The 12,402-nt window shown below is 35.3% G+C and overlaps 4 protein-coding genes across 11 annotated transcripts in view; 1 reads left to right on the forward strand and 3 right to left on the reverse strand.

Moving 5' to 3' along the window:
* Positions 1-3,281, reverse strand: part of LOC117214191 — a 41,406-nt gene extending 38,125 nt beyond the window's left edge. For 3 of the 5 annotated variants that reach the window (XM_033460070.1, XM_033460071.1, XM_033460072.1), the window contains exons 1-2: positions 3,163-3,281; positions 2,236-3,086 (exon numbers count right to left, since the gene is read on the reverse strand). In XM_033460070.1, the coding sequence (XP_033315961.1) occupies positions 2,236-2,308 (73 nt within the window). In that variant the 5' untranslated portion in view covers positions 2,309-3,086; positions 3,163-3,281. The remainder of the gene's footprint in view (positions 1-2,235; positions 3,087-3,162) is intronic. The other 2 variants (XM_033460069.1, XM_033460073.1) reach the window with 2 other exon arrangements.
* A 552-nt stretch (positions 3,282-3,833) lies between these two features.
* Positions 3,834-10,124, reverse strand: LOC117214192 (exostosin-1). Of its 2 annotated transcripts, none has more exons than XM_033460075.1 (8): positions 9,878-10,124; positions 7,636-8,698; positions 7,353-7,554; positions 7,158-7,277; positions 6,850-7,080; positions 6,505-6,771; positions 6,181-6,431; positions 3,834-5,393 (listed from the first exon to the last, which is right to left on the reverse strand). In XM_033460075.1, exons 2-8 carry the CDS (start codon positions 8,517-8,519, stop codon positions 5,213-5,215), a joined length of 2,136 nt encoding a protein of 711 aa, XP_033315966.1. In that variant the 5' UTR covers positions 8,520-8,698; positions 9,878-10,124; the 3' UTR covers positions 3,834-5,212. The 2 variants fall into 2 exon arrangements, with proteins under 2 accessions (XP_033315966.1, XP_033315965.1); XM_033460074.1 differs by lacking the exon at positions 9,878-10,124 and adding an exon at positions 8,944-9,779.
* A 506-nt stretch (positions 10,125-10,630) lies between these two features.
* On the reverse strand, positions 10,631-11,782 carry LOC117214187. Its single transcript, XM_033460065.1, has 3 exons — positions 11,166-11,782; positions 10,987-11,094; positions 10,631-10,907 (listed from the first exon to the last, which is right to left on the reverse strand). Exons 1-3 carry the CDS (start codon positions 11,501-11,503, stop codon positions 10,733-10,735), a joined length of 621 nt encoding a protein of 206 aa, XP_033315956.1. The 5' UTR covers positions 11,504-11,782; the 3' UTR covers positions 10,631-10,732.
* A 125-nt stretch (positions 11,783-11,907) lies between these two features.
* The window catches only part of LOC117214186 (protein FAM76A), a 45,480-nt gene continuing 44,985 nt past the window's right edge, over positions 11,908-12,402 (forward strand). For 2 of the 3 annotated variants that reach the window (XR_004488797.1, XR_004488798.1), the window contains exon 1: positions 11,908-12,319. Coding sequence is in view for 1 of the 3 variants with exons in the window: in XM_033460064.1 (XP_033315955.1) it covers positions 12,224-12,319 (96 nt within the window). In the remaining 2 variants the exon portion in view is untranslated. The remainder of the gene's footprint in view (positions 12,320-12,402) is intronic. The other variant, XM_033460064.1, reaches the window with a different exon arrangement.

Consider the following 12,402-nt stretch of genomic DNA (forward strand, 5'->3'; position numbering starts at 1 on the left):
GGGAAGTTACGATAAAGGTTCGCTGGCGAATGGCGCCATTCAGCGACGTATAATCGTTATACTCTCTCGTGCTGTTGCAACAAGATGATTCAATCGTACGTTAAATGTCGCCGATGTTAACTTTTTTTTTCAACTTTTCGATAGCTTTTTAAGTAGCTCGTAAGAAATGCGTCACGTCGTAAATTAAGATCTCATAGACTTCCCTAGAGCGAACGTAGCTGAATCGAACGTCACTCCTATAATTTTTACAAAAGCATCGATTTCCCAACCGGTATAATTATATATCGCTCGCGGTATCAAAGTTCACAGGCGGCTAGAACCAACGGCGGATGTACGTTAGAGCGTGCGCGTTCCTTGTTAACCGATGGGAATAGATTTCTGATTCTATCCACAGTCGCGGCGGGCGTCTCTTGTGCTAAGAGAGCACCGCCAGCAAACGATTTCGCAAATGGATCGTTTCCACGGCGAGCCCATCAACCGTGTTACCGAAATCTACCACGGTTGTTAATATTTTCTTTTGTCTGCATCTAAGTAATCTTTGAATCGAGTCGTTTCGTTCATTTAATAATTCAGATTAATAAATCGAATCTCTTCTGATACGATCGTCACGGTTCACCGAGGCACGATCGATCGTCAGTTTTGCAATAAATTTGTTAGAGATCGTTTGTTGTCGATCGATTCGCGTTTACTCGAGAATCGACAGGATTCACGTTCCGCCGAAGCTTTCGTTTCCTTCGCGAGAACGTAAGAAAATGATTTCGTTGTGAACAGACGATTTGTTACGGCAAGTAATTTTTGGCAATCAGTAAACAGCATTGTTACTTGTTACTCGATTACAAGCGGTTTCTGTTGATTGTCCGTTTCAACGATCGACGGGGAGAAACTCTTGCAATCGAGGTGCTGGTAGGTGGATTTCGCATGCGAAACAACCGTTTTGCGAAATCCTGTTACGGTGGCCGCAGACTTCAACGGAGGCGCCTAGGTGAATCGACGAAAATTAACAACCGCGAAATTGGATTGAATTTATTAGTACCGGATTACGACGAAATATTTCAAACAATCAAATTGGAAATCAGCGAGTTGTCCTAAATAATTCTTAGTCAACTTGATATGCAAGATCAAAAAATGGATAAAAGAAGAAAGTGTAAAGAAATCCCATTTGTGGAACTAAAATGATATTTCCTTAAGAAAATGTTCAAAATATTTAAAAAAGGCATCGAGTATTCTCGGCATCTCTCGATAAGAACCGCTAACGAGTAGCAGATTTTTCCCAAAGCAGTCCAAGCGAATTAAACCAAACTGGCTATTCAAGGAAGCATTTTAGAACGTGTCACCGTATTTGGGGTTCGATCGAGAAGGGAACCGCCGTGAACGTCGAGAGAGAAAAAAGGATCATGCGCACCCTTGGGGCACGCCCTCAGAGATCAAAAGCATTTTGCTTGATTTCCGCGTGTGCCAGTTATTCAACGATCCAAACATTACGTAAACTGACATTTTCGCGGCTAACTTAAGCCAGTCAAAGAGTGCGCTAATCGGTATGCCATCAACTAGGAAAGAATTATTAGCAGAATTAATCTTTTTGGAAACTTTCTTCACAGCGTTGTCATTGAATAACGAATATTTTATCTCGTAGTGGAAATATTAAATAAATAAACAAGTATACTTTAGAAATAGTTTGAATATCATAATTCTATAAAAAAAAATTGTGAATGCATATTTGTTTTCAAGTTCTCTAGCAAATTTTTTCCAATATTTTTATTCTAAATTTATTTCGAAACCCATTCCGAAACTAGTAAAATATCACTTGTGCATTATGTAACGTAAGCCGTAAGCTATTCAAGATATTTAAATACAAGTTTGTGTCGCGTTGCCGTTCACCACTTCGTCTACGATCGGTTTTCCTCTTCGACCTTCGAGAGTGATTTAAAGACGCCGGCGCGAAATACGTTTCGCGCGAATCGAATTTCTGTATGAACGAAAGCGCGAGCATTACTTAGAGCCTCGCGAAAAAATTGAGCACCGCAGTTCCAAACAAAGAAAAAGGAGTGGCAAAAACAACGTACTTGTACAAATAGCGATGTAATAAACCAAAAGATACCAATTAAGCATTCGATACAAAGCAAAAATTAAAATCCAGATGTCAAAAAACGATATCTGAAATGCACTGTATCGACGCACGAAAATAAAGAGAAAATAAAATTTAAAGATAATATTAAAAAATTGTGCAACACTCACCCACTCTTGATGCGACCACCAGTAGGAGCAACACGCTGCTCACGATGATCATTGTCGTGTTCTTCTGTCTCATCCTAACCGTTCGATGAATTCACGCAGAAACAATTGGAAACAAATTTCCAAATCGATAACGACAATGTTGATGCTTGCTATTCGAACGTCGAAGGATTCGCGCACATATGCGTAAAAATGGTTGCAAGGCGTATACGAAAATGAAAACTAAGTTAACCGGTGAAACGGTGATATAGCGCGAAACGGCCGACTCCGCGCCGACGTTGTTGCCGCGGTGGTTTCCTTTCGTTTTTCGTTGTTTACGTTTTTACCGAGCTTGATCCCGATCGAACGAACACTGGCTGTCTCCAGGTGCGTTCTTCTTGCTCAAGAAGTCGGTAAAAATTCAACGGGAAAAAGGGAAGGAAGGAGGCAACGAGGAGCCGGAGCAGCAGCTTCAATAGTAGCGCCGTTCAAAGCCGTGAGAGCTCCATCGACGTCGCAAAACATATGCTACGGTCACGAAGAGAGAAAGGTGACTGGGTATACGCAAGGCGTGCTCAATACCTCCTGTCTTCTTGGCATAGTCACCTTTCTAGCAAAGCAGCAACAAAGAAGGGAGTGTTGGTACTATATCGCGTGGCCACCACCATTCTCGCGCTCGCGATCACCAAACGACCGATGGTGGTGGTTACGGCGGTGGTGGTACCGATACACCGATCAGCCGCCTTCCACCACCAAATCCGCCTTCCTTCGATCAGATTTTTCTGTTCTTCGTATCGGTAACCCTGAAACCATTCTCGGCTTACGTGACCGGCCAACGAGAGAAAAGTTTGACGTTGATCTCGACGCTCTTTCTCCTGCAAGCGAAATGCCGAGGGTTAATTTCGGTTCTTTGCGAAGACACGGCTATAGAGTCGCGTGAAATATTCCTACCTTTCTTCGTGTCTTCCAGGAATCTTTAATGGTGTATTATATTTCGGAAGAAATGTTGCGCAGTCGAGTCGGGGGGTTCATGGGGAAGAAATATGGTTCTTTCATGGAGGTAAATCTCTAATAAAGAAACAAGCAATGCTATAGAATGAATCACAAATAAAAACGTGAGAAAATAAAATTAATCACAGATATATCCTTCCTACGAATCAACGATTGTAGGTTTGTATAAAAACTTTATTTTCTCGGCCATATAAAATCACCAATATTTGTTCAAACACACGTTATTTTGACGCAACAAGGTTACATTGATAATAAGCTTCGAATTACAACGAAAACTACGTTAATTTTAAAATATTCTCTTGTTAGAATTAAAAGTTAAAGTTTGATATTTGCAACAAACGGCAAAGCTATCGCGGATAACTTTGTTCGGAATAAAAGCGACCATTTTGCACAGTCCCGTACGTAATTAAATTTATAGGGTGGAGAATATGCAGGAAAGAAGAATCAAATTTATTCGTGTCGATAAATAGCAACAATGATAAGACTTCAATTTCTTGCGACGTTAATCTTTCGAATAAAAAAATACAATGAATCAGAAAATATTTATCGAAAAGTATTCTTTGTTCCTGCTGACCTTTTTGGTATCGAAATCAGCGATACGATAAAAAATATAACACTTCCTACAACATATATTATAACGTATACCGCGACAAAGAAATGCCATTGGTGGAATTACACAGTCCTTTTTAATCCTGCATCCGATAATTACGAATATATCACATGATAATTATAAACATATCACATATATATGTACATTATTTTCATTTTTTATACTGTGAAAACACAAATACGGCATCGAGTTTACCTACGTGGATCGTGTACTTTTCCCTTGGGTGAACCAATATAAATCAACATAAACGACTAGACATACTTGTGGTGTTCTGTCACAAGTAATTTCTTACTTCCTTCCAAAGGTCTCCTGAGAGCGATCGAACTGTACACGTATTCGTAAAGAACAAAAAAAATACGCAACATCTGTATGTATACATATACAACAATACGTAAAACCTTGAAATACTTTCTACGTACTTGATTACAACTTACGAATAATCTGTGCCTTGGATATAGAGAAACTTTTTATAGAGAAACTACGAACGTACGGAGTTGTGTTCACATTGAGAAATGAATTTAAACGTTTTACGTAAATTTACATTTACTGCAACGATGAACCCTGAATAGAGCCAAACATTCACTTCTCTGAAACTTGCAAGGATAACAGCGTTAATTACTATCGGCGGATTATCAAAATTTATATGTAGAAATAACAAAATTATTATCAATTGCTCTCAGTCCACGAAATCGTAAGCTGCATTTCAGTTCTCGCGTTACATAGATCCATCCCTGAGGCTACTATTATATTTTCAACACTCAATCCGATACAGCTACGTTTTTTGTCTGGTTTATATAAAATATTATCTGCGCGATAATTATTGTTTCAACGATTAGAGAAAAGTAAGCGTTTAGTAAATTTGGTTTCGAGCGATTTCAATTGACTATGATTAGAATACTTTGTGTAGCTTCCAAAGGCCGGTTTTAAAAGTCGAAGAATTTGTCAAATAATGTTAGCTTTTTTTTTTATTTTTTCGTTTTATTAGTAACTGTGAAACGATTCGTATGTACATCAATTGAACACGGCAATATATACAACAACGGTTGCACGCCGTGGCTCGAGTTAGATTCGAACAATATTACAAGATACCCCATACTTTGTACAAAATTCATTTTGCGAATACATAAAAGCGCAGAATATCGCCATTCCTCGAGAATGAAAGACCTTCTTAATTTGCTGCCCGATAACCACTGAAACACAGTGGTTTCTTACTTACAACAATGTAAGTGTTCTCTATACATTTGGAATAGCCTCTAGCGCGCACACGCGGCTGCAATTAGCAATACGCGCCACTATTTAATAGAAATATTTGAGGCTATATATAGTATGCCCGTTTCGAGGGTAGATAACTGCATAACTGATAAAATATCCTGTATAATTCTAGTTACTAACTAATTCAATTTGCCTATACTTTTTGCGCAAGTTGCTTACAGAGTCTTTGAACAAAACAGGGTCGAGCCTCATATTGGATCGTAACAACGGCATATACCCGAAAACAGCTACAAACGTGTTCATACACGTTTGCCGTTGTATAAAATGATCTGGATCGTTCCATGGGGATCTGAAAATTTCATGTGTCAAGTAAGAGAATAAACTGAAGATGCTATTCAAGAATACGACACTGCTACGCAGGTATAACGATGCATTATAAGCATCAAGCGGACCTTATGGATAATATATAATTATTTTACACATCGACGAATAATATTTTTAAATCACAAAAAATAAAAAATTTAAGCTTACCGCAACTGCAATGAAAAACAATGAAAACTCAATTACCAATGGCAATAGAATAGAGACAGCATATACGTGATACATTTACGATAAAAAGCATGACACTTTTAAAACTTATAATAAATCTATGATTCAATTGTTTCCAATATTTGTTGCACAAATGAAAAACAAAATAAATACTTTATAAATTTAATTACCGACTAAACGGATTTACACATCATGGCGTCGCTTTTATTAATGGCGGAAACTTTGAAATAACGACCCGCCAATCAGAGCATAACTACTGCAGATCTAATCGATATTGTGAAAAATCGATTATGCAATATAATGTCATTAACCGATTTTAAATATTGAAATATCATTGATCAATTTTAAATATTAAAATATCGTGATAAATTTTTTATTATTGAAATATCAACGTTCTTTAATTTAGAAGATTGGTTATGAAGGAATGCTTACAGTTACCAGTGTCAGAAATATTGTGTTCATTTTTAAAAAAGTGACAAAGTGGACCATTTGTATGCAACCAAAGAAACAGTCGCGATAAGCGCTAAAATCATTCGGTAAACCACATTTACCTGCGTAGCAACTTGACAAAAATACATAATACATACCTGATTCCACCCACTGTAGTATCTTTATACAATTTCCTTTGAGTTACTTTAATAGGTGGTCTTCGCGTAACATGACTTACTAAAAAATTCATAAGTATGTCCTCGCAGTTTTGTGATTGCTCGACAGTCTTGTGTAACGTCGAACTCAGTAATTCGGTATATAACGTGTTATAATAACGATGATAAAAGGCGGCACCAGTAAGAATTATACTATAATCATTTGTCCATTTGCTTGTATAACCCCATGAGCGCTTTAAATGATAAAAAGATTTGTATAAAAATTACCGTATATATTAGATGAAAAATGTTGTTTTATACACTTACTTTAGAGTCATCCCAGTAATGTGACCTTGCTGGGTAACCAACTATCCGGTCAGGAAATGATCGCCATACCGTAAAGGCGAAATCAATTTCATCTGTGTTGAGTGTGGCATCTTCGTCTAGAGATAATATGGCACTAGTTTTGATTAATGGGTGAGGATAGAAACGTTGAGATATACCATCGACCGTAACGACATGTATTGATGCTTTGATCCCTTGCCATCGTGGTCTTCTTGGTAACGGAATGTCCGAGTTCCACATGAGAATAATCTAAAGCGAATTGTGTGTTAGTACAAAATATAAAAAGGAATAGAGAAAAAAAAGAGTTGATTTATATGATAAGCTCACCTTATCTAGGTATTTACTTTTCGCAAGACTTTTAAGCAGGCGATATAGCACAGCAGTGGATCCCAACTGCGAGTATATGATGGCAGTGAAGGTATTACCTGGATTACTTTTCGAAAATGGAAGTTCTTGCTGACTATCGGCAAATTGCGGTAATATTGCTAACGCTCCAGGACTAGTATTCCAAACAAATTTTTCTCTTGTACCTTCCCAAGGCAAACGCTCACGGATATTCTACGAGTTCGACAGAATATTACAAAGTTAAAAAATCCTCTTATCGCTAAGATATTAACGTTACTTTATAATACTACCTCAAATACTGTAAATACAATTTTTTCTATCGAGGAAAAGTATCGTTCCCAAAGAAACTGCGTTTGCTGCCGCAATTTAAGAATATGTACATTGGACACAGACCGCACTATATCTGGAATCTAAAAAAACAACATTTATCTGTAGTTCAACTTGATCGCTCTTTTGATAATAGCCTTTATTTTAATCTTATTTACTTGAAGTAGCAGTCTTTCATCGGAAAATATAACAGCTTGTGTCCAATCAATTCGTTCATGAAAAGGAAGCGCCCAGCCATTACTTAAAATAACCGGAATGCATCCAGCTCTTAAAGCTTCTAAAAATCGGAAACTGCCAAGTCTTCTTCCTCTTGGTACAAGACAAAAGGTAGCATTCATTAATAAAATTTCATAATCATACCTGAAAAACATGAATTAAATATCAGTTTTGATTTTTTATTTAGAACAGTTGTTTGTTAGATTATCCCTTCTTGATGCTCACGTATCATATTCTTGATTATCTTGTTGACAATGTTCATCTTGTAACTCTCTCCATGCTTTACCATGACGGCAAGTTGTAACAAATACCAAATCCTTGCCATTATGTAAATGATAGAGAGCATTTCTAGTTTCAGAACCTATACCATGGACGTATCTTTTACCCTTAAAAGCTGCAACGTATTTTTTATTATTAGGAAAATTATTTTCTAAAGCTTGACCTGGCTCTCCACCGCGTTCTGGATGTTGTTTTCCGAACAATGGTATAGATATGTCAAAATCTGGTCTATGTCTAAAGATAGACATACTGGCCTTAGCAAGCATAGCATATCCCAAATCAAAAGCCAATGACTCTTCTGCATAATCAGGCCATGTTCCAGAATATAAATTAAATATCAAATGATTTCTGCCATTATTCCAATATGGTAAACGTATTAATTTTGAAGGAAGATTATGCACAAATTCCGTCGATAATGGATCTCTGTCTAATGTATCAAGAGCTAATACAAATATACATGCCCGAGTTGGATCTGATGTATAATATCTTGATTCTGTAATAACATTCAATATTTTTTGGTATAATGGACTTATCACATCTTCAACCGGATACACATATACTGTGAAACCTTGTTTGCATCTGGTAAAGTCAAAACAAGTCTCCATACGACATTGCCTTGCACGATGAGACATAGGTGGGATTCCATTTGATGTTCTCAAATCCTTGTCATAGAATTCTTCATTTAGACTTAAATATGAAGGCAATCGCTCATAAGGCAACTGAGATCTGCCTGTCCATTTTTCACTTTTTAACCGATAACCACCAAAATAACAATATCCAAGAAACGCACATGTTACAAATAATAATAAATAGCGCTTCTTGGCTTGCATTTTTAATGCAATCAGGTTATACTCCAATATACATTGACTTTAAACATTATTTTTCACATATAGAATGCATGGCATTTGATCATAAATGCATTGTAATGGACCTATTACTACTTCAATTTTATAAATACACAAATTCAAAACTTACTCCAAAATGAAATTAATTTCATTCTTAAAGGTTGCTGGAACAAAAGAAAAAAGAAACAGCTATTGAAGAAAATGAAAACATTTTCACATATATATATAATATATATATACATACAGACATATATTTATATAATAAGAGAGAATAATGTAATAGACTTTCATGTATCATTAACATACAGTATCTAAATGCATTGCATAGCACTTATAAAAAAAAATCCTATATATATTGCAGCATTTTTTTTATATTAATTTTAAATATATGAAATATATATTTAGTTACCTCCGAATTTGCATGATCCAATATTGGTTAACAGGAACGTTTTAAAGGTTGTAATTATTACAAAATACATGGCAAAAAACGCGCTGTACCCAATAAAACATCAACTCTATATTTATATTTATGCATTACAATATGATTTACAAAATGTCGAATCTAAATGACAGATTGTAAATGTCTATGGACGCTGCCGTGAGTTAACCTATACTATCCTATATTATTACGGACATTGCACACGAGAGCGACAACGTCAAACTTATCGAAGTCGACATTCGATAAGACGGGGACAAATAGAGGTTCATACTTTTTTACAATAATCTATTTTCTTGTTAAAACAACACAGTGAATTTTTTCCTTAGTTAGGTTAGTTCTGACGTACATTCAATTCGCAGAACGTGCCGGCGTTATTACGCCCATTCGCATTTTCGGTCGGCGTCACTACACACGCGTGACATCGATCGGAAAACGCCTCCAAGTGCAAAATCATTGCACGCAGCGCATTAAATAATTGGTTTAAAAAGCAACGCGAGTTATGCAATGACGTTGGAACGATTAGACTGGCAAATCGCTTATTGGTTACTTCATGCCGAGCTTTGCAGAATGTTTGATTGTGTGAGAAACACTGCAAACTACACTCCTACAAATCTAAACAAAACTGTCGATCAAGGTTATGCCGCTACCTAGTGGTCAACCGATAAACCTCTCGAACCGTTTCACCCGCTTCGATTAAATTTATTAAAAGCACATATTTTTTTTATTGTAAATCAATACTCTTTAAGAGAGACATAGTTTAGCGTAAAGGTTGTATGGTATCAATTAGAGTGAAGGTTATTGTGTTACACGAAGAGTTTACTTAAGTAAGGAAGAGAAGATAATAATAGAATGAAAATAATAAATGAAAAAACATTGAAGTGACTTTTTTATCACAAAAACTCACCTTATATTACGTTTTTAGTATCGGACCAAAATTTTCGTTTTACTATAGAAATTACAGAATTAACCGTTATACAATTGTAATATACGTTTCGATAGAAATAAGATATTTTTGCCTTTTTAATTATTTCACATGATCGTGCTTTACTCACTCTCTTAACTTGTAAACTATTTCTAAGTTAAGTACTATCCGGCAACCATGTTGCACCAATAATGATTTTACTTTGATCGTCGATTCTTGCGATTGATTTGCCGAACACTTATACTATTAAAGCATGCTCTGTATTTATACATATATATATATATATATATACATATATATATATTTTCCAATATGGAATTTGAACTTATCTATAACGTGACGTAAATGTGTATACTTAATAAGGCGTATATGCATATGAATATGTCATTTGTTGCCCTCACATTATTAAATGACATATTTATGCAAATGAATTCTTTTATCCTGCTTCTTATAAACCTTGATAGTTCCTTTTTGTTTGAATTTAGTACATAAATGACATAATTATGAAATGAATTATTACGAATCTAGTGATATATTTTTAGTGATATATTTAACAAAACTAAATTAATAACAAATAACTGTAATAAATAATAATTTATGATAGAGAATTTACAGAAAGTAAAGATACACTTTTTAAAATAATTATATATTTGTATTCTTCAGATTAATAGTGTGAAATAGTATGAGATAGTATACTAATAATATGGAATAATGATATAGTAATAGAATTCGATATATTTAAAAGCAAATAAAAATTTAATAGCATAATAAATTTTATACATCTTATTTTTAAGTATGATATAACCTAAAGCTTTATTTCACTTCTGTAACTTCTTGTCATATTTCTGATTCACCATCATAAATTTTAAGAGGTTTCGATTCGTGTCTTCTATGTCTGTCTCTAGTGTCTGGATTTAACCTTAATTTTCTTCCTGCTACAGTTGGCATATCCCTTACATTCATTAAATATTCTGCTGCTAACTGAGTACTTTCCATTTTAACTATTGCAGCCCTAAACATATAATTTTGTGATTTGTACTTTTTTGCATATGATACTATTGATACATCTACGCAAACAATAATAAACTTACTTAGATGTCTGCGAGTATGGTTTTAACATTTTAACAGATACACAGCCTGGGATAACTGCCTTCAATTCATCAGATTTTGTTCCACATTTGATATTTGATACAAAAAGGCTATTAAAGATATAAGCACATTTTATTATTGGTATTTCATTGTAATTATAAAAGATATGAAATGTACTTACTGTTTTGTCAATTTTTTATCTTCTTTCACCTTAGGTATAACAATCTTTTTTCTTACTACTGTAGTTTTTCTTTCAATTTTTGTATTTGCAGGTGCAATCACTATACGTTTCCCATTTATCCTTGTATTTTTCACTGCTGTTAAATTTTTCATCTTCTCCTTTACATCGGGAAATACTACATAACAATGCCTACTAGATTGTCGAAGTAAATTTACTTTAAAATTACCAGTAAATAATTTTGCAACATCGTCTTTATCTCGAATTGTATGTGGCAAACGAACGTATAGAGCTTGTTCTTTTTCTTGCTGTCGTTGTATAATTTTTTTTGTAACTTTCATTTTTGTACTTTCGCGAATTCAATTTTCGATAGATATAAATATAGATAGAAACATATTCACGATAGAAGTGATCAGGCTTTCATAAAATTTTAGGTTATATTTGTATTTGTGGTTAGGTTTAGAAAGGTATATAAACATAAGATGCGTGCATTGATGCACGTGCGTAAACGGAACTGATCAACTGCTCAAATGAATAAAGCCTACTGATTCGTTAGCTCCAACAGGTTCCAACAAGGAAAGGTCAAAGAGGACAAATTCTACAGAGAACGTCCGTAATACTGGTTAGCAATATACGAACCAATTGTCAATCAGATCTTTTAGGTAGAAAAGTAATGATTGGTTATAGCATAGTTTATATTCCGTTGGATGTGCATAAGGAAAACGAAAGCGACATCTAGTCACTATTGTAAACTAGTAAAATCGTAAGAAGTCACAGATGGCCGTCTCAAATCAACAACCGGTACAGTGAACGAGTTAAGTGACGCGGTTATGTACGCAAAACAATCGCGTCAGACGCGGAAAACGTCGTGAAACATGTAAGGAGTTTCTATCATAAGTGCCAACGCGTTGAATTTTACGTTTCTTTTTGTTTTGCAATACCACCGATCAGCAGTGAAAGCAAAACTTGGCTTGTTCCACCGTTGCTTTCACGAATTGGTTTTATCGTCAGTGACGTACGGTTCTCGAATACCGAGGCCAAACACAATTTGCTGTTCGAGGATGAGCGCGAATAATGTGCAAGCACTTTTCGCCTGTTCAAGATGTTTCTCAAGGCATCCTTTCGAGGAGCTTTCGCCGGGGCAACAATTGTGCAAGGTATTGCTTTGGATTTTCGAATTTTTCCTCGGATTCCACCACACGACTACCGATTCTTTTGGAGCGTCATTTTTCGTGTTTGC

Source organism: Bombus bifarius, unplaced genomic scaffold (assembly GCF_011952205.1).
Source record: "Bombus bifarius isolate JDL3187 unplaced genomic scaffold, Bbif_JDL3187 scf7180000009200, whole genome shotgun sequence".
Lineage (NCBI taxonomy): Eukaryota > Metazoa > Arthropoda > Insecta > Hymenoptera > Apidae > Bombus > Bombus bifarius.

Coding starts and splice junctions, on each gene's coding strand:
- LOC117214192 (XM_033460075.1), bottom strand. CDS start 8,519: ATGCAAGCCAAGAAGCGCTATTTATTATTATTTGTAACATGTGCGTTT. Junction 7,555..7,635: donor GATAATCAAGAATATGATAC/GTGAGCATCAAG, acceptor CATGTTTTTCAG/GTATGATTATGAAATTTTAT. Junction 7,278..7,352: donor ATGAAAGACTGCTACTTCAA/GTAAATAAGATT, acceptor TTGTTTTTTTAG/ATTCCAGATATAGTGCGGTC.
- LOC117214187 (XM_033460065.1), bottom strand. CDS start 11,503: ATGAAAGTTACAAAAAAAATTATACAACGACAGCAAGAAAAAGAACAA. Junction 11,095..11,165: donor GATAAAAAATTGACAAAACA/GTAAGTACATTT, acceptor TATCTTTAATAG/CCTTTTTGTATCAAATATCA. Junction 10,908..10,986: donor CCATACTCGCAGACATCTAA/GTAAGTTTATTA, acceptor TTATATGTTTAG/GGCTGCAATAGTTAAAATGG.